At 45.4% G+C, this 25,430-nt stretch overlaps 1 protein-coding gene across 3 annotated transcripts in view; it reads right to left on the reverse strand.

Moving 5' to 3' along the window:
- Window positions 1-690: 690 nt before the first annotated feature.
- The window catches only part of LOC146859990 (tetratricopeptide repeat protein 24-like), a 355,993-nt gene continuing 331,253 nt past the window's right edge, over window positions 691-25,430 (reverse strand). For 2 of the 3 annotated variants that reach the window (XM_085646308.1, XM_085646309.1), the window contains exons 9-10: window positions 18,986-19,135; window positions 691-1,134 (exon numbers count right to left, since the gene is read on the reverse strand). In XM_085646308.1, the coding sequence (XP_085502434.1) occupies window positions 1,020-1,134; window positions 18,986-19,135 (265 nt within the window). In that variant the 3' untranslated portion in view covers window positions 691-1,019. The remainder of the gene's footprint in view (window positions 1,135-18,985; window positions 19,136-25,430) is intronic. The other variant, XM_085646310.1, reaches the window with a different exon arrangement.

The raw sequence follows: 25,430 nt of genomic DNA on the forward strand, positions 1-25,430 counted from the left end.
CTGATATGTTTTAAAAAATAAGGTTTGGGCCTAGCAAAAGTTGTATTTTACCAGGTAGAATTGGCATTTTAAAACTGCAAACACAGGCTGCAATGACAGACCTGAAACATGTTCAAAGATTTACTTAAATGCATGGGATAATACATGCTGCAGACCCACTAGTAGCATTTAATTTAGAGGCCCGGGTACATGTAGTGCTACTTTACTAGGGACTTATCAGTAAACTAAATGTGCCAATTTGGTGTAAGCCAATTTCACAATGTTTAAAGAAGACAGCACAAACACCTTATCGCTGGTTAGCAGTGGTAAAGTGCATGGAGTCCTAAAAGCCAACAAAAATGGGTTCAGAAAACAGGAGAGTTAAGGCAAAAAGTTTGAGGAAGACACTGCAGAGAGGGACAAGTCCAACAGTTTTGGTCAAAGGTACTTGAGCATGCATCATTTGCCACACATTTTCTAAACAGTTCCTTTTGGGAGCACTCGCATACCCTGGGTAAATTTAAGTTTAACTTATTTCAGATTTTGACTAAGGCAGTGAGAAACAGCGAATTTAAAAAAATAAGGCGAACATTATTGGATTTTTTCTTACTTAACTTGCTATTATCTTGCATGCAAATGTAACACAAGAGCATATCTTATTTCATAAGCATCCAGCGACGATGGAATAAAATGGAAATGCACATTTATTTTGACATTAATTTATTTGAGTTAGGATTTTTCATTGACACCCGGTGATATCGCTACAGGCCATGCAGCGGATGCAAGGGCCTGTGTTATTGCCCTATTTATAATTACCATATCTTTTAAGACTTTAAAATAATTAAATGAAATATGGTAGCTTTTAGCAACAAAAAAACTGAAAATAATCTTTAGTTCAGCATAATTTCTTTCAACTTGAATTTAGGAAATGCAATATGTTTGCTGTCAAATAATTCTATCAGTCAGCACAAAGTTTATATATGGTTCGAATAAATATGTGCCGTGTTTGTTTACTGTTGCAGAGATAATCCAACTTGGCCTTAGAAAATAGAGCACATTCTTGATTTTATTTTTTTCGGTGATCTAACTAGATATTCCTGCTTTTCTGCTTTGTGTGTCTCCGGCTGTCCATCTTCATCATTATCATCTGTATCACTGGAAAAAGAAAGAACATGACATAAATATGTGCAACACTGACTCCCAACACATAACCAGTGGTGTCTGCACCTAAGAGTATAGCGGTTAGAGCCCCACCAGAATCATAGGCTGCGCCCTCTAGTTCTGAAACTGGGGGGCACCATCTCCCCCAAAGTGTAGGGGGGTCCCGGTTAACAAACTGCATTTTGTGGAACGTGAAGTACTACCTCAGTAGTCCTTCTCTTGTACTACAACATGCAGTAGACAATCCCATGACCTACGTCTCTCCTGTCTTTTCCATGAGGAGATCTGCGTCATACATAGCTATTGAATGATTAGGGACTATTGAGAAAAATGGGGAATAGTTACTCCTGAATGGAAGGGTTTAGAGAAATTTAAGGAGGGGTTTGAGAGAGACATGTTAGTACCAAACATCCACCCACAAAAGCCTAGGACAATTGCAATTCACAAACTAAATTTCTGAAGATACTACAGCCATAAAGGTGTGAAAACAGGATCGAAAGTACTCCAGCCCAACCTCATAGTAAATCCAGAACCACACATTTAAAATAGCTCCACAAAGATATTAATCTTAAATTAATCAGATTATCTATTATTACTTAGTAATTAAATTAGTTTGACACTTAAAATAATGTGCATATATTTTTAATGGGTAACTCATTATATATAGTCAATTCTTATTTTATTTTAAATGGAATAAAATGAATTAAAAAACTAAACCTTTAAACATTTTTAAAAATCATAAAGCATTTCTAAATTAATTAAATACATAGCGTTTAAGCGGATTTACTAAATATTAAATTTGAATACAAATGTTAGTGAAAGTGAGCATTTTTTAAAGTGTTGTGTTTAAAATTAATATTTATACATTTATATTGGATCATTCACTAGACATTTAATTAGATGAGTTATTGTGCTGGAAAAGTTTATTGCTTTGTTTCAAAATTAATATGAAATATTTCAAATTAATTACCTTTATATTATATATTAAATTATTTGTATTATATTTTAAATACATTTTCCATTGCGTGACCTCCACCCCAGTGGTGGTTGACTCTACCAACAGGAGAATAGTTACTAGCAGTAACGTTACACTTGTAAATTGTGTTCTCCGAGGCTGCTGTGCACCATGCGATAGTCTCACGATAATGCACCAACAAGCGCAATGCAGTAAAAACACGAATGCGAAAAAAGTTGCGTTGTGGCCAATTGCTTTACAAAAATCCGCGATAACCAGCGACTGGCCTGCAATTCCCAAGCATAATGCAGTAAAATGCACTATAAAGGAAAAACAAAAAAAAGGACTTAAAAATAAACTGCGTAGCACCATGGATGCATCCGGACCGAGTGCACAGGACAACGCGAACCCCACAAGCCCCACAGACAACCAGCAAGGAACCTCGGGGTCGGGGAAGGCCAAGGAGAAGAGGAAGAGGAAGACGCGGTTCAGTCCGCAGGAAAACAGGATCATCGTTACGAAGGTGACAGAACACTACCAACAACTGTTTGGCACCGCAAACGTGTCATTGGCAACAAAGACGCAAATATGGCAGACTATCTTGGACCATGTCAATGCAGTTGCAGGTTTGAGTAGGATAATGGAAGAGGTCAAGAGGCACTGGAATGATGTGAATGCCAAAACAAAGAAGAAACTTGATGCCAACATGAAAGCAACAACGCTCATTGGAGGTGGGGGTGCATGACATGGAGAAAATGGTGACCACAGTCATCAGTCGGGACACGGTGCCAGGAGTTGGGGATCCGGACACTGCTCAACATGACCTGACACAACATCAACAGGGTGAGTACCGACCAGGGACTAGGGGGACGGAGGGAGATGGGCACAATGGCACACAAGAAAGTAGAGCACACTGCCCACCCACAATGACTATGACTCATGTCCCTGATCCCCGTGGCACACCGCAACACACACACAAACACCAAGTAGGCCCCTGTACCCCATGTCCCCTAAGGGGTCCCACACCACACATCAGTAATCTCACCACCAACACATGCGAAACCCAGCAAAGATGCCCATTTGTGAGCCACACTGACAATGCAAGTGACACTACATGACGATCAGCACTGCTACAGGCCAATCATCATGACATTGTGCATGCCACAAGACTGAGGTCTCTGAGTGTGGACCACATCCGGAAAGGAGCAGGTCACATCCTGACACATCCACGTGAACAAACAACCCCTGACGTCAACAACACATCTGCGGACAAACCATGCCCAAGAGTCACAACTCGACCAACAGCCCTAAACAACACAGTCCGGTACATCTCAGCACTGTAGAGGCATAGAAGGCAAAGTCACACCACCTGAAAGGGATAAGGGGCCACAAAATCAGAGCTGCAGGGGCGACTCACCCACAATGCTGCACACACACATAAGAATAAGAGCACCTCAACATTGACAACAATGTGGTACAAACTGCAACACTTTCACAACAGTACACAGGACACAACTGGTGCTGCATGGTTGTACAAAATGGCCAATCACTCCTGGCATAGCAGGAAACTGTGAGATGATAAGATACGAGTACAACCTCACATCGCTGTTGTCGTACAAATGTCCACTGTCCCGCATCAAATAGGCAACTCACCACAGTCACAATGTACATTGTCATGCAGTCTGCATGTAAACTGCGCCAATGCGTCAACATACATGAAATACACTGTGAAACTACATCTCCCCTTTACATTGCAGAGGGACAAGCAACACCTCCTGCAGAGCAGACCCTACATCACGTCAGTGATGATGGAGACGACCCCCAGGACATCGACCTGGATGAACTCCAACGGTTCATGGACACCCTCCGGAGCCCACCTCCAGTAGCAGGTCAGCCCAGCACCATCGAGGTGAGCCCACTCCCTGCCCAGACCACACAGCAGGAAGCACCCACCACCATGTCTGGCACCCAGCACCTCACCGAAGAACACATGGCGTTCCAACGCCATGTGTTAGACTGCCAGAGAGGGCATTCTGAACAGGTGCGGCTGGGGTTCCAACTCATGGCAGCCAAACTGGATGCCATACGTGGGTGTCTAAGTCCCATCAGGGACCATTTACACTACCTAACGGTCACCCACAGTCTACCCCATGCCCTCCAACAATCCATCTCTGGCATCGCTGGAGTCATGACTTGTAGGCGACAACAACTGTCCAGCCAGAGTGGATACAGCGATGTCATCCGTGATTTGGGAAACATGAGGAAGGTCATGGAGAACATGGAGTGGATGCAGGCGCAAAGAATGGCTACCAGGGAGTGATGCCACAAGACATCGCGCAGATGAATGCTGCTGCTACTTCTACATCCACATCTCCGGCTCCTGATGTGTCAGTGTCACACAGTGCTGCAGACCAAACACCACCACCCACATGTGAGGCACATGAAACGTCAGAGGCCAAAGATGAGGATGAATCTGCCTCAGTGGTAAGTAGGAAGCAGTAGCATTCATCTCCGCAATATGGCTTTTCACTGCTTGGTTCTGCACTCTGCATCGTGCCCTGGAATGTCACCTTCCACTGTCCCCCGATACACCCAGCCACACTAACCTTGCACCTCGACAGGGACTGCCACATTTCGTTTGCAAAACTATGACACAGCAATCAGCCTGAGGACTGGACTCTTTCCCTTCCCAGTAACTTGGCAATCCCCATAGGACTATGGCTGGCCCTCCACGGGGCACCATTGTAAAGTGTTGTCTGCATGGCCCAGTACTAAGACAGCTTCAACACTCCACTGTACGTGAATAACACCTTACAATACACACAGATGTGTCATGTACATGATAAATCAAGTATGAAAGCATGTACGAATGTAGGGGCAGTGATTCCCCCTTACGTCCATGTTGCACATGTTGTGGGACTTGAGTCACAGGGTGCATCCCTACATCCTGGTGGTACATATCGGACCCCAAAAGAAGCCCTGTTGTCAATTGCAGGTCACAAATGACAGCCGATATGCGATTAAGTGGGACACATGTGAGACGCTGATGTGTGAGATTCCATACTATCACTGACACACAGAAATGGCATTTCGACTACGTGACACCCCAAACAGCCTCTCTGTACAGAGGTGACACCCCCAAAACCTATTCCAAATATTCAAAATTGTTAGCACTACACGTTGCACTTACACTTGTCAGAGTGATGTGCCTGCACACAGGAGTGACATGCACTCAGGGAATGTGTGTATGAAAGATTTTATTTGCATATGGTGTGCCTGTGCTCATACTGTACTGTCCCATGTCTGCTAAGGAATGTGACAATGTGACATGCTCATGTGAAGAAATTGTCAATGATGGTGTTTCTACGGGCTATTCCTGCTGTAGCTAAAGTGGGGTGTGGTCCACATGCCTCATCTTCCTCATCATCGTCCGGTGTATCTGGCACTTGTAGCCATGGGGCATTGGTGCGTACACATATGTTGTGCAACACACAACATGCAACGAACATCTTGCACACAATGTCTGGGCTGTACAGGAGACTTCCACCTGTAATGTCCAGGCACCTGAAACGTGACTTCAACACGCCAAATGTGCATTCCAAGATGCCCCTGGTGCGTTTGTGGGCAGCATTGTACTCCCTCAGGGTCTGTGTGTTGGGGGTTGGAGGGGTGTCATCATCCAAGGGCAGAGTGCATATCCTTGGTCACCTGTGACAGTGCAGAGAGACATGAGACAAAAGTTGGTTCAGCGTGATGAGTTGGCAGGCTCACTGGTTCATTGGTGTGTGATATGTGTTTCTTAGTGATTCCTGTTTGACATGTACTGCTTGTAGCAAATGAGTGGCATCAATGTATATTACGTAGCCTCACTGCTGCTCCTCCCTGCCTCCCCCCGAGCCTATTCACTACAGTGCGCAGCGCGGTTGCATCATTGCGCTCCTATGGCACACCATTGTCATGCCTGTCTGCGCATGTCCACAGGCCTGCTACGACACTTCGATGTTGTGCGTTGAAGGTGGGCGGCCACATGTGTGTAGGCCTATGGTAAGGACAGGGCAGAAACAGATGTAGAGTTCATGGCTGCCTGAACTTGCGATGTGGTTGAGAGTAGACCTTTGGCTCACGCTGCGGTAATGGCGACACACACAACAGTTGGCATGTATGATCCCGGACCCCGAGCGGGCTTGCGCTCTCTCATTTACCCCTTCGGTCGAGGACGCACTCCGGAGCATGAGACATTGCAACATTGTCCATTGCATGACGGGTGGCGCAGACACCACAACAGAGACAAACGCATTAGTTACTGCCTTGGCAAGGCCATAACTTAACCACACCCAGAGGCCCGGTGTACCTCATGCAGACATAATGACCACACAGACACACTTAGATAGTTTGTGGAACTGGCTACGGACAAGTGCCCCCGGACCCTTTTTTTTGCCAGGGTCACATAGACAGTGACGCCTGTGATGGATGTGGGGTGAGTGCAAGCCAACCCTCATGGAGTGATTGCTGCTGGCAACAACTTGGACAGTGGTCACTATTTAAGCGGAAACAGTAAAAACCAACATAACACAAACAGCTGCGAAGCATCATGGTGGTAGCAGGAGCAAGTACAGAGATCACCCAATATGCAATCAGAAGGGTCCGTGAGTCGAACTGCATTGATGTTGGGGCACCAGAGCCGAGCGTGCTCATGTTTTGTGATTGTCTAAGGTTATGTCCCTACAGGGTATTCCTACTGCAGATGCAGTGGGGTGTGTTATACCTGCCTCATCTTCCCCATCATCATCTCAGTTCTTCCCCACTGCCTGAGGTGACATTGCTGCATGAGCTGTCCACAGCACAAAACTAAATCAGAAAGGGCCCATGAGTTGTGGTGCACTAAATCAGTGGCACATGAAGAGCTGAGCAGGGTATCAAGCTTATGATGGCATCCAAGACAGGTGTGAGCAACTCTGGTAGTCTGGCTGTGGGACTCTTTTGACTCTGGCAGTTGTTGGTTGTAGGTAGCCCTGGCGGTGGTGGCGTGTGCCTCCTGCGGTGATGCGTCGTCTGGGCAGGTCAGGACTCGATCTGATGTGTGAACGTCTTCCTCTTACACCTTGTGTACAATTATATGAACTCTGCCATACAGAAATCAAGACTCAGTTCCAAATGTGACCTACTCGACTGCAGTGTAGGCCGGAGGCAGTACTCAGCAAGGAACCACAGACAGGTGTCGTTCGGATGCGAGGCACAGAGTTGGTGGCACCATATTGAAGGGAATAAAGTGATATAAACACAGCCATAAAGTGTGTACTGGGCCATTGTTTAATCAAGACTCAGTTCCAAATGTGTGACCTACTTGACCGCTATGTGGGCCGGTGAAGTACGTCAACGAGAAAGGAGTGCCCTGGGCCTGTCTCAGGGAGGACAGCAATGGTCAGAGGTGGCCAAGACGGATCTGGGGACCTGAGACCTGGGGTACAGCAGGTGCACATGATCGCAGGCACCGCCGTTCACGGCATCAGCCTCGTGGCGTGCTGGGAGGAGCCGCCTTGGCAGACACGTTGGCCATTCCGGAAGAGAACCACACCCAGAGCTACGGGCTTTTTATTCACACCCCTAAGCTGGCCTGCCGTTTGCTGGGCCAGCCCACTCCACTCACACTTACAGGGGGGGACGTAATGAGATTCTTTCCGCGCTCTTCCCCACAGCCTGGCGTAACATGGTTGTGTCCACTGTTCACTACACTCCAAACACCAGCAGTATATGTCGACATGGGCATGTCTGTGGTCTGCATACTGCAGTCTGGCCAGTGAATCCATGCCACACTTGGCATTGTGTACATTCTCATTCATGGGTCACTTGCCTCCTTCGCACATGCATGGTCCCACCTTTCCCCACATTCTGCTATTGTGTGGCTGAGGTGCCATGCCGTCGATGGCTCGTGTACTTGGCTTGGCCAGGTAACCAAAGTAAGTTGTGCTATTGTGTCTGGTAGGTGGGCATGTTGTTTGGCATGTTGTATGTGAGTTTGTAACATGTGCATTCCCACGGTTGTGAGTTGCATGAATGTGGAGTTGAGGTGTGTAGTGTGTTCATTTGGTACTTACAAACGAACACTGCATTCCCATCGGTGCCAGCCACAAAGTGCTGGTTGATGAGGGACTGTCGGAAGATGAAGGATTCATGCACACTGCCTGGGTAGTTGGTGACGACATTGGTGAAAAGTCCACGGTGGTCCACTATTGCCTGCACATTGATGGAACGCGTGTGCTTCCTGTTGCAGTAATTGTGTGCAGTGGTGGCAGGGGGCATGAGGAGTACATGTGTGCGATCAATTGCCTCTAAAATGTGCGGGAAGGCAGCTATGGCATAGAAGCCTTGCTTGGTTTCCAGCTGTTCCTGCACAGTGTGTGGGAATTGAAGGTACTGGGGTACCAAGCTGATGATGGCATTCAAGACAGGTGTGATGAACTTGAATGGGGCTTGCTGTGAGGCTCCTCTGACTCTGGCAGTTGTTGGTTGGAAGGTCCCAGAGGCCAACATGTGCAGCACAGCCAGCAGCTTTGTCTGCGGAGGGATGTTGGTTGTCCACTGTGTTGGTATGTCAGCCTGTGGGCAATGATGTTCAGGAAGCGTAGGATGGTTGTCCTTTTGAGACTGTAGTGGGCAATGACATCCTCTGGTGTTAAGTCTGTGAGGCTGGTGCGTTTTCTGAAGTCCGCTGTCTCTGTCTGCGCTGCCTCTGTGGTGGTCCGGGGGGGGGGAAAGACAGGGTCCGGGCGGGTGGCGGACCTGTTGGTGGTGGCAGTGGGTGTTGTGACCCTCTTGGGGCTCCGAGCTGCATGATGAGTAGCTCCATGGCATCTGTTGTTCTTCAGGTGTGGCGCTGGGCTGGGCTCCCTTTATGGAGCAGGGTGTCGTCCGACTTAACACCAGGTCGGATCAGGTGTTAAATCCCTGCTGCTAACGCGCCTTATCGCATGTTTTGAGATCTTATCGCCGATCTGGCTGGTCATTGAGAATTTTGCGAAGTGGTGTTGTTGCGGCTTTTTGCACGGGAACGCTGTTAGCACCAGCTTGTGAATAGTGCGATGTATTTATCGCCACTTTGGCGGCGATAAAGTGCCGCTAACTCGGCGATAGGTCGTTGAGAATATGCCCCACTGTGCATTCTTTGTTCCTAAAACATGAGTACAATTGGCTACATTAAATTGGCCTATTTATCATTTTAGTAAGGCCAGTGCCAGGGGCACAGGGTGTGCATCACTAGAGTGAAAGGTAAACGTCTCACTGGACAAACCTGCCTTCTTATATACTATTTTAACCCAAAGGAAAGCACCTTAAGCACTGCAAGAACACATGTCCAAGGAAACTGTTAAGGCATGTAAAAAAACCTTCTTTTATGTATTAGCCAAATTATCTCAGTGCACCTGTGTGCTTAATGTATAAATGTGCGACATGCTAAATATTAAGACTAGAATGTACCTACAGCGACTAGCTACAATAGCCTTAGTAAGAGTGGAGTGGTCTCCTGATTCCAAGGGCCCGGCCCCTGCAGAATTATTAGCTCCGTGGGAATACTGCAGATCTCTTTAGTTTCACACACTGAGATGAAAACAGCCAAAATCTTGGTGAGAAAGAAGGGGGTAAAAGGATTTATCAAGGAACTCAGGGCCCCAGGCATCAAAGAAATAAACGGTCGCAAACGGGCAGATTCTCAGAATCTGCGCCTTTGCGACCGGTATTTTTGCATTTTGGATGCATCATCGCAAATGCAAAAATCGCAAAGTAATCGCAAAATTTGCGATTACATAAATTGCGATTGCATTTAAGGTTTCGCAATTTGCGATCCCTTAAATGCAATGCATATTACAAATTGAAATAGCGATTTCGCTATTAGGGGTCGCAAATTACCATCAAATAAAACTGGACGGTAATTTGCGAAAACAGTTACATGTTACACACACACATGCCCTTGTGGCATGTGTGTGTGCAACATGTGGTCACATGGCAATTTCAGGGGTGCAACAGGGTGTCCTTTTGGCACCCTTGCACCCTTAAAATTGCATGCGCAATTTGTCAGTACCTATTTGGTACTCGCAAATTGCGCATGCAATTTCTATTGATTCCTATGGGCCTCTAGGCCCATAGGAATGAATGGGTAGCAATTCCTTAATTGCGAGTCGCAATTTGCGAGTCGAAATTAAGGAATTTTTAGAAATCGCAACATTTTTTGTGATTCCTACATGCATAGATACATGAACACACCCCACCCAACTATCACCTCAGACAATGCCCAACTGCGGTGCAATCAAATAGCAGATCTTTTCTCTGCAAAAATACAAGCCATTTATAAGTCCTTTCCGCAAATCATAGATCAACAAACCCCTTCATCAACAGACACTGCCACCTCGGAAGCCCAGGCCTTGTTAGAGGAATTCCCGCCTCTTGATCTTACCACCCTTCAAGGGTTCCTGAGAGAATTGAAATCAGGTTCCCCCAGACCCTGTTCCCCCTACCATTCTTCATCAGATCACGGAGGTCGTGTCACCAGTTATACTTGACGTGATAAACACATCACTCAAGACAGGGATCGTGCCATCCCTATGGAAACACGCCGGGGTCAAAGCACTCCTGAAGAAACCTAATCTTGATCCAGAAGAGTGGGCAAACTATTGACCCATCTCCCTACTGCCTGGATTAAGCAAATTAGCGTAGAAGCACACTAATTCGATTTTATCAGCCTGTCTAGAAAATAATAATCGTCTCCATCCCACTCAGACAGGATTCAGATCACAACAGGGCATGGAGACTGCTCTTCTTGCCATAGTAGAGGAAACTAGGAAGATCCTTGATAACGGAGGCTGCGTGGCCCTGATTTTACTGGACCTCAGCACAGCCTTCGATACGGTCAACCACCATCTGATGAGCCAAAGACTCAGGGAGGCTGGAATGACGGGATTAGCATTAAAATGACTACAGTCCTTCCTTCAAAATAGGGGCTTTACAGTCTTTGAAGAACAATCCTCCTCGAAAACAAATACCCCTGGCATGTGGGGCCCCACAGGGATCCTCCCTAAGCCCCACCATGTTCAATATTTACATGAGCTCACTGGCAGAAACTGTATGCCCATTTGGTGTACAGATCGTCACATATGCTGACGATACCCAGTTAGCTGTCTCCCTGAAGCAACACAACCAACATGGTCCTGATCTAGCCTCCTGCCCTGAGAAGGTTTTTAATTGGATGAACAATTCATTTCTAAAACTTAATGGATCAAAGACCGAACTCATGCTCCTGGGGAAGTCTGCCCCCTTAAACATAGACCTCCTCTGGTCTGGCTGCCTAGGTTCACCCCCTGTCCTAAAAAAACAAATTAAAAGCCTAGGGGTCTGGCTTGACTGTAACCTTGACTTCAAGGAACAAGCACGCAAAGTAGCAGCCAGCTGCTTCTATGGCCTCCTAAGAATGATCAGAAGGATACCCCCCCTGCTACCCTTTGCTGCCAGACAGTTGCTTGTCCAAGCCTTCATTTTATCACGACTGGACTACGCTAACACTGTCCACCTGGGAGCCCCTCAGGCCACTACCAAAAGACTTCAAACTTCAGAATTGTGCGGCCCGTATGCTGTTGAATATTCCCAGACGCTTCTGAGCGAAATCCGCTCTCGCTACCTTGCATTGGCTCCCTGTCCAAGAAAGATTTCAATTCAAGGCTTTGTGCATCACACATAAAGCACTCTCTGGAAAAGGCTCGCTCTTGATTCGTCCCTGGATTCAACCCTATCGACCCAATAGAGCCCTTAGATCTGATAACAAGGGCTTAATCTCAGTTCCTAAGATTAAACTATCACGTAGTGGAGGCTGACTGTTCACATATAATGCAGCCAGGCTCTGGAACAACCTTCCCCAAAATGTACGTTCCGAACCTAACTATCTCATGTTCAGAAAATTACTGAAAACCTTTCTCTTTCCCTGATCTGCTCAAAGCATAATTGCTGCCACAGCGCTGGGATGCCCCTGGGTAACCACGTGCTTTAGAAATGTTCCTTCATTCATAGACAATTATGATTCTTTAATTGCGATTCTTTAAAAATAGCAATTAAAGAATCGCAATTGCCTATTTTGATGCATGTGCACCCGAGACTCAAAATTGCAGACCCCCCCACCCCCCGGCATTTCCCATTTCTTAGTAGATGTCAGGATCCAGCTTGTAACCTCAGGGTCCAGCTCTTAATGGTCCGCATCTATTATCCTGGGGGCAAGGAAAATCTGCCCCATTTAACGGGTCACTGATAATCAGAGAGTAGTGGTGATTTACACTATATAGGTTGGTGTAGCGTTTCATACAGAAAGTGGCTGTTTGTGACCCAAGGTCACTTTATTCAAATTGGATTAGGAAAATGTTAAACAGGCCATTTAAAATGTTTTTTTCTTAATGTTTATCAAAATCTAGTTCGATGGTGAAGGTAGATTTGTTCTATACATATTATAAAGGTAACGTTGTTAAACCCCTATTATGTGCTGTCTTTAAGGCTTAGCAGTAATTAATTCAGCTCTCTTGGACTTTCCTCTTGGGATTGATTGCGCATTGATGATAAGTGAAATAGGACTGTAGGCAATGGAACAGCCTCTGGGAACAGGAAGGCCAGGAGGAGTAAACACGTAGCCTAAAATTTAGGAAGATGGGATTGAACAGAAAAACAAAGGGATTCACAAAGGCCGAGCTGGGGCTTGCCTTTCTCACATTGTTTTATTAAAGAGGTCTTTTTGGGAAGGTGGCTTTAAACTGAGATCTTTTCTAGATTTCATGTCTGTGTCCCAATTCAGGCAAACCCTCTTGTCGGAAGAGTGGGGGATTGCAGTGGGCAATCTTCATTTTCATTGGGGAGGACCTCCGTGTAATAGAGAAGGTCTGAAAAAATGGCCAGGAGTTCTGACGCCTTAAAAGCCCTTAGAGCAGGGAGAGTATGCAGGAAGGGAAATAGGAACTGTGGTAAAAGTGGGATTTGAAGTATTTAAGAACATCCCGTTGCTTCATAATATCTAAACTGATTTGAAAATTGCTATAACATAATTCTCTTCATGATCTGCTTGCAGTACCTGAGGCACTGAATTGATGAACATATACACACCCTCTCTGCGCTCTATGGGGCTTACTTTCAAGCTTCTTGCTTCACTTGCGTCACTTTTAAAATGGGAAAAAGTGGCATACAGCGGCGCAAAGGGCTTGTAAATAAGCCCCCATGAGTTTAAGTCTAAATATAATATCAGGTGTAAACAGCTTATGCCAGATATAGGGTGACAGACAAGTAGTATGAAATTGCTGTACTCCATTTTTTTCCTCAATATATTACTCCAGATATAATCTGGAGGGATTTGTGCAGGTCAAAAAATTTAGAGGGAATTTTTGAAGTAACTGGATGCGATACATCAGTGGCGGCTAGTGTGTTTTTTTCAAAGTGACGGGGCAGAAGTCTTTGACTTGAATATAAAGTGCAAGCGAGGTTGAACTGAAATATGGGGAGGAGTCAGTGTGTGAGAATATTTGTGAAATGGTACATTTTCAGCATATATTTAAAGAAAACTTGCTACATTTTGAAAACAAGCATTTGCAATGCAAACGGTCTCGCATTTGGGACCTTATATGTATTTAGCTATGCCGCACATTGGCCTACTGCTCACTCCTCATAAGTGGAGGAGTTACGGCATGACGTCATGCCCGGTGAGTGTTGAAGGGTAAGGAAATCCTTGCTTCTTACACCTCCCATGTGTCTGCTTTTTAAAACACAAAACTCTGAGCGCTGATGCGAGTGACGGGGCCCTATTGAATAGCGCACACTTCAAATTGCCACTTTACTTTTCGAAACTCAGAAGCAGCAACATTGTTGTGGTGTCACCAGGTCTTTAAGTAGAAGCTTTTTCAATATTATAATTTAGCCATAGTTGCTGCTTGATTATCTTATGCAACTAACAACCATAGACAAAGCCAATAGTCCTGACTTGTTGTAGATAGATATGATGTTACTTGTTGTATCATATGTCTGGATGCAATGAAAGAAACAGCAAAATACAAGTCGGGCGACACACTATGCTAAGTGCATATTTTTAGCTTAGAGTGACCACCCCCTACAGTTTTTTCATCCCACTTAAAGCCCTGTGCACCTCTATACATTTCATAGAAAAAAGTGACGGTGACCGCCAGGTCCAGCAGCGCGGCCTCCGAGTGACTGCTTTTGGGGCAGGGCTGGGGCAGAGAGCCATGGCTTGCAGCCAGCTCTGAGTCATACACGGCCGTGTGGCAGGGCGACTCCGACTGGGACGGACTGAACAGGATGTGCGCCGCGCTTGAGAAGAGCTCTTGGCCCGGGAGGTCGGCGCAGTCTTTAACTGCTCCCGGTGATGATCTCGCGGAGGGCGCTTCGAGCCTTAAATATGTTAAATTCTCCGGGCACCCCAGGCCGCACTGACTACAGTGCAGCCGCACCCGCGACAGACTGTGTACAGTACTCACACATTCAGTGTCACTGCTGGTGCTGTGCTCTGCTCAGCTCTGTGTGTTATTGAGCCCACGTCTGCAAATCTGTGTTTTAAGGCTGATCATTTTAGCAGCTGAGTTCAGCTGCAGCCCGACTCGTCGCTGTCTGTGCTTGTGAAGGGGGCAGCACTGCTGCTGTTACAAAGAATGCAATTGGCTGTGCTCTGCCCTTGTTCATGGGCCCCAGAAACTCCTCACACCAGACATGTCACATGTGTGAGCCCGATGGTGGTTTATTAAATACATTGTTAACACTGAAATGTGTCAACAACTTGCGAGTAAGCCTACCCTCACCCCGCATAATGTACAGTGGATCTGGCCTGGCATGGGTGCACACTCACAAGTGCAGGGTAAGCAGAGAGAAAATGTGCTGGAGCCAGCTGGAATAAAACAGAGGGAAGGATGGTGGGATGAGAGAGAACAATGTGTGCGATTAATAGTAGTGCAAGACATCTGACTCATTGCTGCCCTTTGGCTCCGGATTCCTTGGCAGAAAAAAAGAATCCATGCTAATGCTAATTAAGTTGTGGTAATTGGTCCACAGGAAGCTAGAGTAATGTAGCTGCCGTGGATTGTGTAAACCTGTAATAAGACTGAATGACTTGCATTTTGTCAGAACCAAAGACCCCACTCGAGAGCACAAAAGGCATTTTTACTGGGCAGCACACAAACACCCGATCAGCTGCTGCTTCCTCGCAAAAACAAAGTTTTCTTCAGTCACGTAAATGAAGATGCCCAATTAATGACTCGGTCTGGAACGCAATATCCTGCTGCCACCTTAATTGAGATGGGGCCTCCATCCCCCACATGGCCGCCGCAGCTCTACTGCGTTTCGCGAGGTCGAGGAGTTAAAGCCCTCAAACCTTGCTGTCTAGAGGACACACTGACGGGATAATGGTGTTGAGCATGCTCCACCAGGTGCAAATGGGACCACTTATGTCATGGAGGGCTTATTTACGAGCTGCATGAAAAGCAATGTATACAACAAGAGCGTGGCCCAATAACCGCAGGAAATGGTACCATAAAGCATGGGAGATTCACACAAGTCTCTGGCAATGCTTTCAACCCCCTCCCCATGCCAATGGAGTACTAACCTGACGTATCGCCTTGATCCGAGTCCCGCACTTCCTTCTGGTCCACATTAAGGAGCAGGGTATGAGTGTCCGTATGTGATTAAATACTCGCGGCGCCCCAGTCTTTAAGCCGGAATTGAGGTATTATAATGAAAGTTAAATAAACATCAAAGAAAGATTCTTATTGCAAGTGTGGTGTCCATTATGTAACAGTGTGTGTGCGCGTAGCTGTGTTTATTTGTTGGTGTGACTCCCCCCTCCCCTCTTCAGTCCCGGAGCACACCCTCCCTGGGGGGTTTATTGCTCCGGCCAGACAGTGACGGCCCCATAAACGGCCATTGTTGGGGGTGGAGGTGATTTACTGCTGCAAAATCACGGGTGACTCTTCTTTACCAGCCTGGAATAAAGGCAGGGTGACATCTACCGCAGTATATAACTGCTGCAACAAGTGATAATGGTTCGGATATCACTCTTCCTGACAGGGGGCACCCCGAGTATTGTGTGGGGGGTGCAGGGTACAGGCATGGGGGCAAGGAACAACAGAGCGCGCACTGGGTGCGAATGCCTCCACGAGACAGTGGCCGGGGGTGTTTGTGCCTCACCGTAAGAAGGAAACTGCCCCAGCGGGTGCAGGATGGCAATGATGGGGGGTGGGCGCTTAGTGAGAGGCAGACTCAGTGAAAGGCAAGAGTCACCGATTTACGTGCAGACCCTTTGGGGTTGTTACGGCTTTTTGCCCATGCTGAATAGTATTTTTCTTCTTTGTTTTCTAGAGTTTTTATAAAGCGCTATTGCGGTTTCCTCTGCACTGCAAGGACTCTATGTGAAGCCTCGGCCCCGGCAGAGTACGTATCGCGCTTGGTCACACGGACCACAGCCTCACTGACAGTGCTTTGGACACGGAAGGAGTGGCGTAGTTAGCTCGGTGAGGATATTACAGAACAGCAGTGATGATACTGCTGTTGGACATGTGCGTGCTGCGGGCGGAACGGGTCGGATTTGTACAACTAGCGCAGCATTGCTCCTGCATAGCACAGTACTGGGATCCAGTGCACGGTGTCATTGCAGACATTACGGCAAGTGTGCTACCACGACTGCCAAAAGTGTCAGTTCTCAGCTATGCCACCCAACCTTTCCCAATCTGTTGTTAGTCACTTGCCTGAGGCTATGACTGTCTTTGAAAGCCAGGGTAGCGTTGTACCAAGTGCCTCTCCCTGATGAAGCCTCCGCGCCTCCTCCCGCTCTGGTGCTGGCGCCCTGGAAGTCACCTGCTGAGGCGTCCACTCGGTTCTCCTGACGTCCTCCTGTCGAACTCTGGCAAACGTCCGGCGACCTCCATTGTCCAACGGCAAATCAGTGCCGTTTTTTCCAATTGACTGTGGGAGGCGGAGACAGCACAAGCAGTGGCCGGGAAAATGCTGGGAGAAGATAATGAGAATTTGCCCGGCCGCTGCTTGTGCTGTCTCTGCCTCCCACAGTCAATTGGAAAAAACGGCACTGATTTGTCACGCATGCGTACGATGTAAGGCATCGCGCGCATGTGAAACAAAGAGTGCAATTTGGGCCACCAATCAGAAAACAAACAAGCACTGAAAATGCAACGGGACTCGTATTTACTGGAGCCCTGTTGCATTTGAAACAGAAGTGCCGGCATTAAAGAAGGCACGAATGGGAGGGGGTGGGCGGGTGGTTGTGGTGAAAAAAATTACGGACTGCGAGAGGGAAGGGTTAGAGGCAGGGGAACAAAACGGTTTTTACAGTAAAGGGGCTGATAGCTTCGGAAGAATAATAATGACGACATGGCTGTCAGGAGGCGGGACTGAGAAGGTAAAAACCAATCAGAATGCTCAATTTATAATGGAAGCCAATGAAACTTATAGATGGAAAGTGGGCAGAGCTTCCCCCAGCTATAGTGTATACTGCATGCCTCGCAAAGCGATGGCAGCGCTTTCGCGCTGCATCACTAGGCGAGACCTAAAAAGGGGGTGCAAATGTACACCACTCTACCTGCACGCAAACAGACACATCACCCTCCCTTCACTCATGCTGCACTCACAGATGCACACTGCTAAGCTCACCCTATATTCACACAAGCACACCACTCAACCTGCAGTCACACAGGCAAACAACTCTACCTGCATTCACACAACTATCCCAGTGCATTCACATCATTCATCCCGAACCTATGCACTTATAAAGGAATATCGCTCATCCAGTGGACCCACACAGTCACACAAGTCACTCTGCACTCACACGGGTACCCTACTAACCCTGGTCCCACAAAGTCTCACCACTCACTCACTGTGCTCTCATCACTCACCCTGAACTCGTATAAAGGCAGACCACTAACCCTCAACTCATAAACACAACTCACTCTGCACTCACATAGGCACACCACTCACCCTTCTTTTACAAAGGCATTCAACTCAACCTCCACTCACTCCAGTCACCCAGTGCATTTACACCTCTAGCGCTGCACTTATACAGTCATGCCACTCCCCCAGTGCACTCAGACCACGCGCCGTGCACTCATACAGGTATACGGCTCACCTGGTTCACACCACAAAGCCTTCACTCATACAATCAACCACTCGCCATCCAACGTGCATGCGCTCAGAGATACCAGGCCGCAGTAGCACTAACTCGTCCCTGCTTCTCACCCACTCAAGCAATAAGTGCAGTTAGAGTCAGAGTGCTCCAGTTGCAGTATGTTGGTAAGCGGGTGTTGTTGCGTGGGCCAAGCAGAGGAGCAACCGTGCTGCAGGAGCTCTGGGGGCAGAGCTGATAGCATATTCTGTCCTCTGGCAGTCTCCCTAGCCCTCTGACACTAAGCAGCCCAAGCCTTTGAATGGAAGGGCTGCTGTCAAAGCAAAGTCTTTAGCCACACTGGGCCTGTAACCTCAGCCAGGCTGGGCCTAATTCCTTAATATCACTTTACCTGACAGAAACTGTCACCTCTCCTGCATGCGTAGTTGCGTCGCCTTTTTCCCCCTCCCAAAAAATGTGAGTTTCAGGTTACTTCCCGAAAATGAGCAAACAGGCTTTTTGTTAAAGATACTCAGTGGATTTTCTTTTCTTTTTATCTTGTCTCCTACCCAACTGTTGGCAAAGCCCTTGCCACCTCCTAATACCAGCCGCTACTGTGCAATACTTTTGATTTTACATTTTATCTCGTTGATAATCCTCCAAGGTCATAATGAGGTCAATGGGGCTAATCAGCCGTCTGGTAGGCTTTGCTTCATTTCACGTTTGATATAATAATTGTATCTTCAAGGTTTGCTTTTTTCTACCTTGAATGTGAAGGCCCATCTTCATCTCTTGATGTGGTTGATCCATCTGTAATTGTTGATTCACTTTTAATTGGTGAGTTTGATGGACTTGGAATTCTCGATGAATCTGTTGGTATCGGCGTGCTTGATGGACTCATTTCATTGTAAAGCCTGTGGCAGTTGAAAATTTGAAAGGGTGAGTATGGCAAAAAGTTGTACGAAAGTAAACAGGCAATAAGTGCAAGAGAGCATCTAGATAAAAATATATGACTAAAATAGACAGGTTGGAGGACAATCCTTCATTTCCATCATCACATATAACTGAATGTTTTTGACAAAGTGAGGACACTTTTCTTCTCAGATAGAGATACCAGCTCCTGAACAACCCCTTGGTTCAGAAGTGGCACAGAAAAATAAACTATGAATTCATAGAGGTGTTGCTGCATTTAAAAGATGATGACCATGTAACAAGCCCAAACACCACATGGAATACACAATGTTGTCATCTAAATGCACAGTGGATCAATAATATGACTATACACTTATGAACAAATATCTAAAAGTAGGATTATAAATGATGTGCATGTAGGAATATAGCACGTTACAATGCATGCCTTTACTACGTGGTAGGTAACAACGCAATGCCATTACTACGCAAGTCATTACATCGACTTGCAGTAGATGGCGCTGTAATTTTAGGAATGTATAATTTACTATTCCAACTCCAGCCTACGCAACAGTAGGGAAGGTGTTGGAATAGTAAATTATAATATTCCTTATGTTAGAGCGCCATCTACTGCAAGTCGATGTAATGTCTTGCGTGCTAATGGCATTGCCTTGCAACGACCGCGTTGTAAAAGGCATCGCGGTCTAATGACTGCAATGTAAAGGTTGTTTCCCGCATGTAGCCATTTCTCAGTGTTGAGCTGACAGCCTTGGATTAAAACAACCATATGGACACTGGACAATTGTGTCGAAGAAGGAAAGAAGAAATTTCATTTGTTGCTGGGCAATGATCCCCATACAAGCCCCAAAAAGTCTGGTCTTGTAATCAATTGCCTTTCCTAGCTGTAGTACTTAATCAGGTGTTTGACTGCTTGTTTGATAGTTACAGCATTGTGATGCACAATGCAGTACCAATCCAACAAGTAGCTACCACTCCTATCACTCATTGACCTTATGCTTGTTTTTGACCCTGTACATTGCTCTGCTACCTGTTTAGCTAGCTTTACACTAGCTAAAACATGCATATTTCGGTCCTCTCTTGCTGTATAATTCCATTGTCCCTCAGTATAAGTGAAAAACATATACTCCAGACCAACCTGTAAAAAACATACAGGAATATAAGCAGAAGTAGCTCGCACAAAAAACACTTTTGGGTTTTGATAAATAAGCATGCATGTGACTTTCATAAGTACATTCAGACATTTCAGTAGATGTTGAGTACTTGGGTATAATGTTTGCGGGATGTGGCAGAACCTTTCAATCTTTCATGATTTAGAAACTAGGCTGGGTTGGGGCTACAGCCATTGAGGGTCCCAGTGCTTTTAAGATAAAGTGATTCCAACCTGCCATTCTGCTGCAAAAATTTTATCTGGCGATGGATCTACACAATTATGAGCTGGGCAGAGATGAATGTCTGCTGTGAAAAGTAACCTTCCTCTCCTACAACTTTGGGGCTGGTGCAGCCTCTACCCACCCCTTTCCACAGGCTCCGGATCCACCTACTCACACACAAATGTGTGCTTGAATCAGGGAACCTCTGAGACCTGGGGAGGTTGACTGGTGGGGGCTTCTGCTGCCATCCCTGAGCTGCAACTCTGTCTCTCGCTGTAAGCAGATCTGTCTGGCTGAATTGCCTACACCTGGCAGTTGCCTGCTTCTGGGCTCCTCTTGCCGACCTGATGCCAAAATAACTTAGCCGTCCAACTACCGGCCCGTTGGCCAAGAGGATGGTGGGGACCTGATGGAAACACTGCTCCTACCACAAACTGTAAATCAAGCACCAAGTGAGTTCTATGTTTGTCAGATCTGTGCCATTTGTGGACTGATTTCTTATAGACTATCTTGCGCCTTAACAGATCTTTGCCTAGGTAGAACCATATGTTTTGCATGTTTAGACTGACTCTGTAGTTTTAATATAGCTTTAAATTGACCAATACTGATTGGCTATAATTCTGGAAATTTTAATTATTACCATTTGGTACTGGTACTTCTCTTTCCATATTCCTGCTGGTATCTCCTTTAGACTCCTGGCATTTCAGGTTTAGTCACCAGGAATATGGAATAACCCTACATAAGTGGAATTACAGGGATATTTTCTGCTCAATGTACCACCTGCTCTAATCAGGTAATAAAACTGAGCGGGGTGGCCATGGAGGGTCACAGAACAGGACATTTAGACATGGCCGGGAAGAGCTTTGTAATGAATACTCTGTGTTGTGTGAGGTGGTCGAATGGGTGCCAGGAATGGCAATTCTTTTTCACAGCCCAAGAAGTTTTACTGGGGACCTTTTCCACACCAGATTAAGCCAGGCTCAGTATTTCGATACACAGTAATAATCGATTTGAGCACACCAGGCCAGTCTAAATCATACAGGAAGGTTCCGCCTCCAGGGATGCCGATCCAGACAACTCATAGATAGTGAGGACTTCTCTGTTCATATTCACAACTCTTTCTCTTGAAGAAGTGAACCCTATATTTAACAAACCCATTTTTTTTTTATTGTTTTCAACATGTACACCAACTCCCACCTACATCCAAACAGGCTGAGGGGAGGGCAACCTTTTATCATGAAATGCTTTACAGTCCGGCTTTCCCAATTCTTGCTTCCACCGCTCCCTAAACAATTTAATCAAAAGTACTAAAACAAATCTATAAAAAAAGTTCTAATCAAATTAAAACATTAAACTATTTGAATATATTTAAACATAGTAAAAATAATTTTCCAATTAACAATTATTAATAATTAAAAGTATTATAATTTCAACTAAACAAAATGTAATATTATACATTATAACAATACAAAGTTAATTATAACATTTCATTCGCATACTATTACCACTACAATTTACCACTGCCATTTAGCACAACACATAAATATTAAGACTGGATAAAACTACATTTCACAAATCTCCCTCCAATAAATACAACAGTAGTAGAAGGGATTAATTACATATAGACAATATTTACTGCACCCATTCTAGCTAATGCAACACCAAGGAAACTGTAAAAGAGCAGAGGGGTAACATTTTATATTCTCACTTCAGTCAGTCTAACAGTAGGGAAATTGTTGGATTGCAGAGGGTTAAAAATTATTATTCCTACTCCCGTTAGTGCAACAGTAGGAAAAGTGTTGGATTGCAAAGGGGTCAAAATTACTGCTCCCACTCCAATGAGTACAACAGTAGTAAAAGTGATGGATAGCGGAGGGATACAATTTACTATTCCCACTCCAGTCAGTGCAACAGTAGGGAAGGTGTTGGATAGCGGAGGGTTAAAAATTACTATTCCCACTGCAATGAATGCAACAGTAGGAAAAGTGTTGGATAGCGGAGGGGTAAAAATTACTATTCCCACTCCAGTGAGTGCAACAGTAGGGAAAGTGTTGTATAGCGGAGGGATCAAATTTACTATTTCCACTCCAGTCAGTGCAACAATAGGGAAAGTGTTGGATTGCGGAGGGGTACAATTTACTACTCCCACACCAGTCAGTTCAAAATTAAAAACAAACAACATTTCAACAAAATTAAAATGTTTAAAAACAAAGTAAATAAAAAAAATGTGTCAAAATAAAAATATATATATTTAATATTAAAATTAAAAGTAATAAAAGCATATTATAATTGTAATTACCATATCACAAATATCTACAAATATTATATTAAATACAAAAAAACAAACAAATAAATGTTTGTATTTAGAAATATTTATTAACAAGATCATTAAGTATTACATAAATTTTGTTTACTTACTTCCTACTCTATAACACCGCACAACTCCCAACCCACATCTAAAATTTAAAAAAAATTATCTGCACAATAAACATAATTAATTATCAATTAAACAAATATTAGTAATTAAAAAACAAATTAAAACACATAAAATGAATTAACTTTCCTCTCCTTTACCACTATAAGCCCCACACACCAAACCTAAAATTAACCCGTAAAAAATTAATTACATAAATTAAATGTATTTTCAATTAAATAACTAATATTTACCTAATTATAAAGTAAGTAAAATTAATTTACTGTCCACCCTTTACCCCTATAAACGCAAAAACAATTTCAACAATTACCCTAATTAATTATCAATTAATATTAGTTATCAACTCATTATTAATTAATTAAAAATACATTACTTCCCACCCTTTGCCCCTATAAACCTCACAACCCGCACCTGAAATTAATTACAGAATTTCCATATGTAATTGTCAATTAATTAATTAATATTAATTAATAACTAATTATTATCTAATTAAAAATAAATAACTTCCAACTTTTACCCCTATGAACCCAAAAACAACACCCCAAAAAATATAATTAAACAATTAACAAAATTATTCATCAATTTATTATTAATTATCAACAAATTATTAATTAATTAAATATACATTTCCCCCCACCCTTTACCCCTGTAAACCCCACAACTCACACCTAAAACATAATTACACAATCACCATATTTAATGATCAACTAATTAATTAACAACTAATTGATAATTCATTAAAAATAAATCACTTCCCAACTTTTCAATCAATCAATCAGGGTTTTTTTTATAAAGTGTGCTACTCACCCGTGAGGGTCTCAAGGCGCTGGGGGGGGAAAGTGCAGGTCCGGTTCAGTCGAAGAGCCAGGTCTTGAGGTTCCTCCTGAAGGTGTGCAGGGTAGGGGAGCGTCTGATGTTGATTGGGAGCTCGTTCCAGGCCTTGGCTGTGACGTAGGAGTAGGCTCTTCCGCCTGCTCTGTTCCTGCGGATGCGTGGGGTTTCAGCCAGGGCGAGGTCGGCGGAGCGGAGGTTCCTTTTGGGTATGTGGAAGGAGACTCTCTCGTTAAGGTATTTGGGTCTGATGTTGTGGAGGGATTTGTTGGTGTGGGTGAGAAGTTTCAAGGTGACTCTCTTCTGAACAGGGAGCCAATGGAGGTCTCGTAGGTGTTGGGTCATGTGCTCGTATCATGGGGTTCCGAGGACGAGTCTGGCTGCAGTGTTCTGGATGGTTTTGGAGCTTGTGTAGGAGAGTTCTGTTGATTCTGGCATAGAGGGCGTTGCCGTAGTTCAGTCTGCTAGTTATGAGCGCGTGGGTGAGGGTCTTCCTGTATTCGGGGGTATCCATTTGAAGGTCTTGCAGAGGATGCGGAGGCAGTTGAAGCTGGCGGAGGCGACAGAGTTGATCTGGTGGGTCACGCTGAGGGAGGAGTCAAGGATGATGCTGTGGTTCCGTGCATAGTCGGATGGGGTGGGTGGGTTCCCAAGGGCGGAGGGCCACAAGGTGTAGTCCCAAGTGATGGTGGAGGGTCCGAGGACGAGGACCTCTGTCTTCTACGAGTTGAGCTTCAGGCAGCTGTTGTCCATCCAGGCTTTTACTCCTATAAACCCTACACTCCACACATAAAATGTGCCAAAAAAATAAAAATACAATTAACATGCTATTAGGCGGCAGTCCCACAAAAGGAATGCAGCACAGGCTGCAGCACATGCTGCAAGACAAAAAGGGGTCACCTCACATATCCCTGCACTACTTGCAAGCACCCTGCGGTGACTGCCACATGTAGCAGGGACATTTAGGGGGGCACCATAGGTGCCCCCCAATGCCCACAGCCTAGGGCCAGGGGAGATGGGGGCCCACTACGGGCCCCCAATGTCCCTTGCAACCAGCTTTTCCATGGTGGGTGAACCACCATGGAAAGGCTGGCGGAGAGGGACATTATCATTTCTACGGTGGTGCATGGTAGGCACCGCCACCAATGGAGGGATTGCAAGGCCCTCCGCCATACTGGCGGGCTCAAGGAGCCCGTCAGATGCATGGAGGTTGCTGTTTCCGACTGCCATCACACCGCACGCCTTCCTAATGTATTGGGCAGTGAAGGTGCTCCTGATGGCGGTGAGACTGCCACTGACAGCCTGTGGATGTGGAAGAGTGCGGTCTCCCACCAGGGCAGTTCCTTCAATATGAGGGCGCTTGGACGGCTATGGGGTCTGGGTAGGGAAGAACCAGACACACATGTATGTATGTATGTATGTATGGCATATTTGTATAGCGCAGACTGTCACCCGAAGGGTATCCTGGCGCTTTTAGACAGTTATACCTACACCACACAAAACATTCGGGGCAAATTAATCATGCCTAGGAAAGAGAAATGTTTTTAATTCCTTTCTAAAAGAGGAAAACTCCCCAGAACTTCTCAACAGCAGAGGAAGATTATTCCAGTGTTTAGCTGCCACGAAACTAAAGGCTCGGCCGCC

Source organism: Triturus cristatus, chromosome 3_1 (genome assembly GCF_964204655.1).
Source record: "Triturus cristatus chromosome 3_1, aTriCri1.1, whole genome shotgun sequence".
NCBI lineage: Eukaryota > Metazoa > Chordata > Amphibia > Caudata > Salamandridae > Triturus > Triturus cristatus.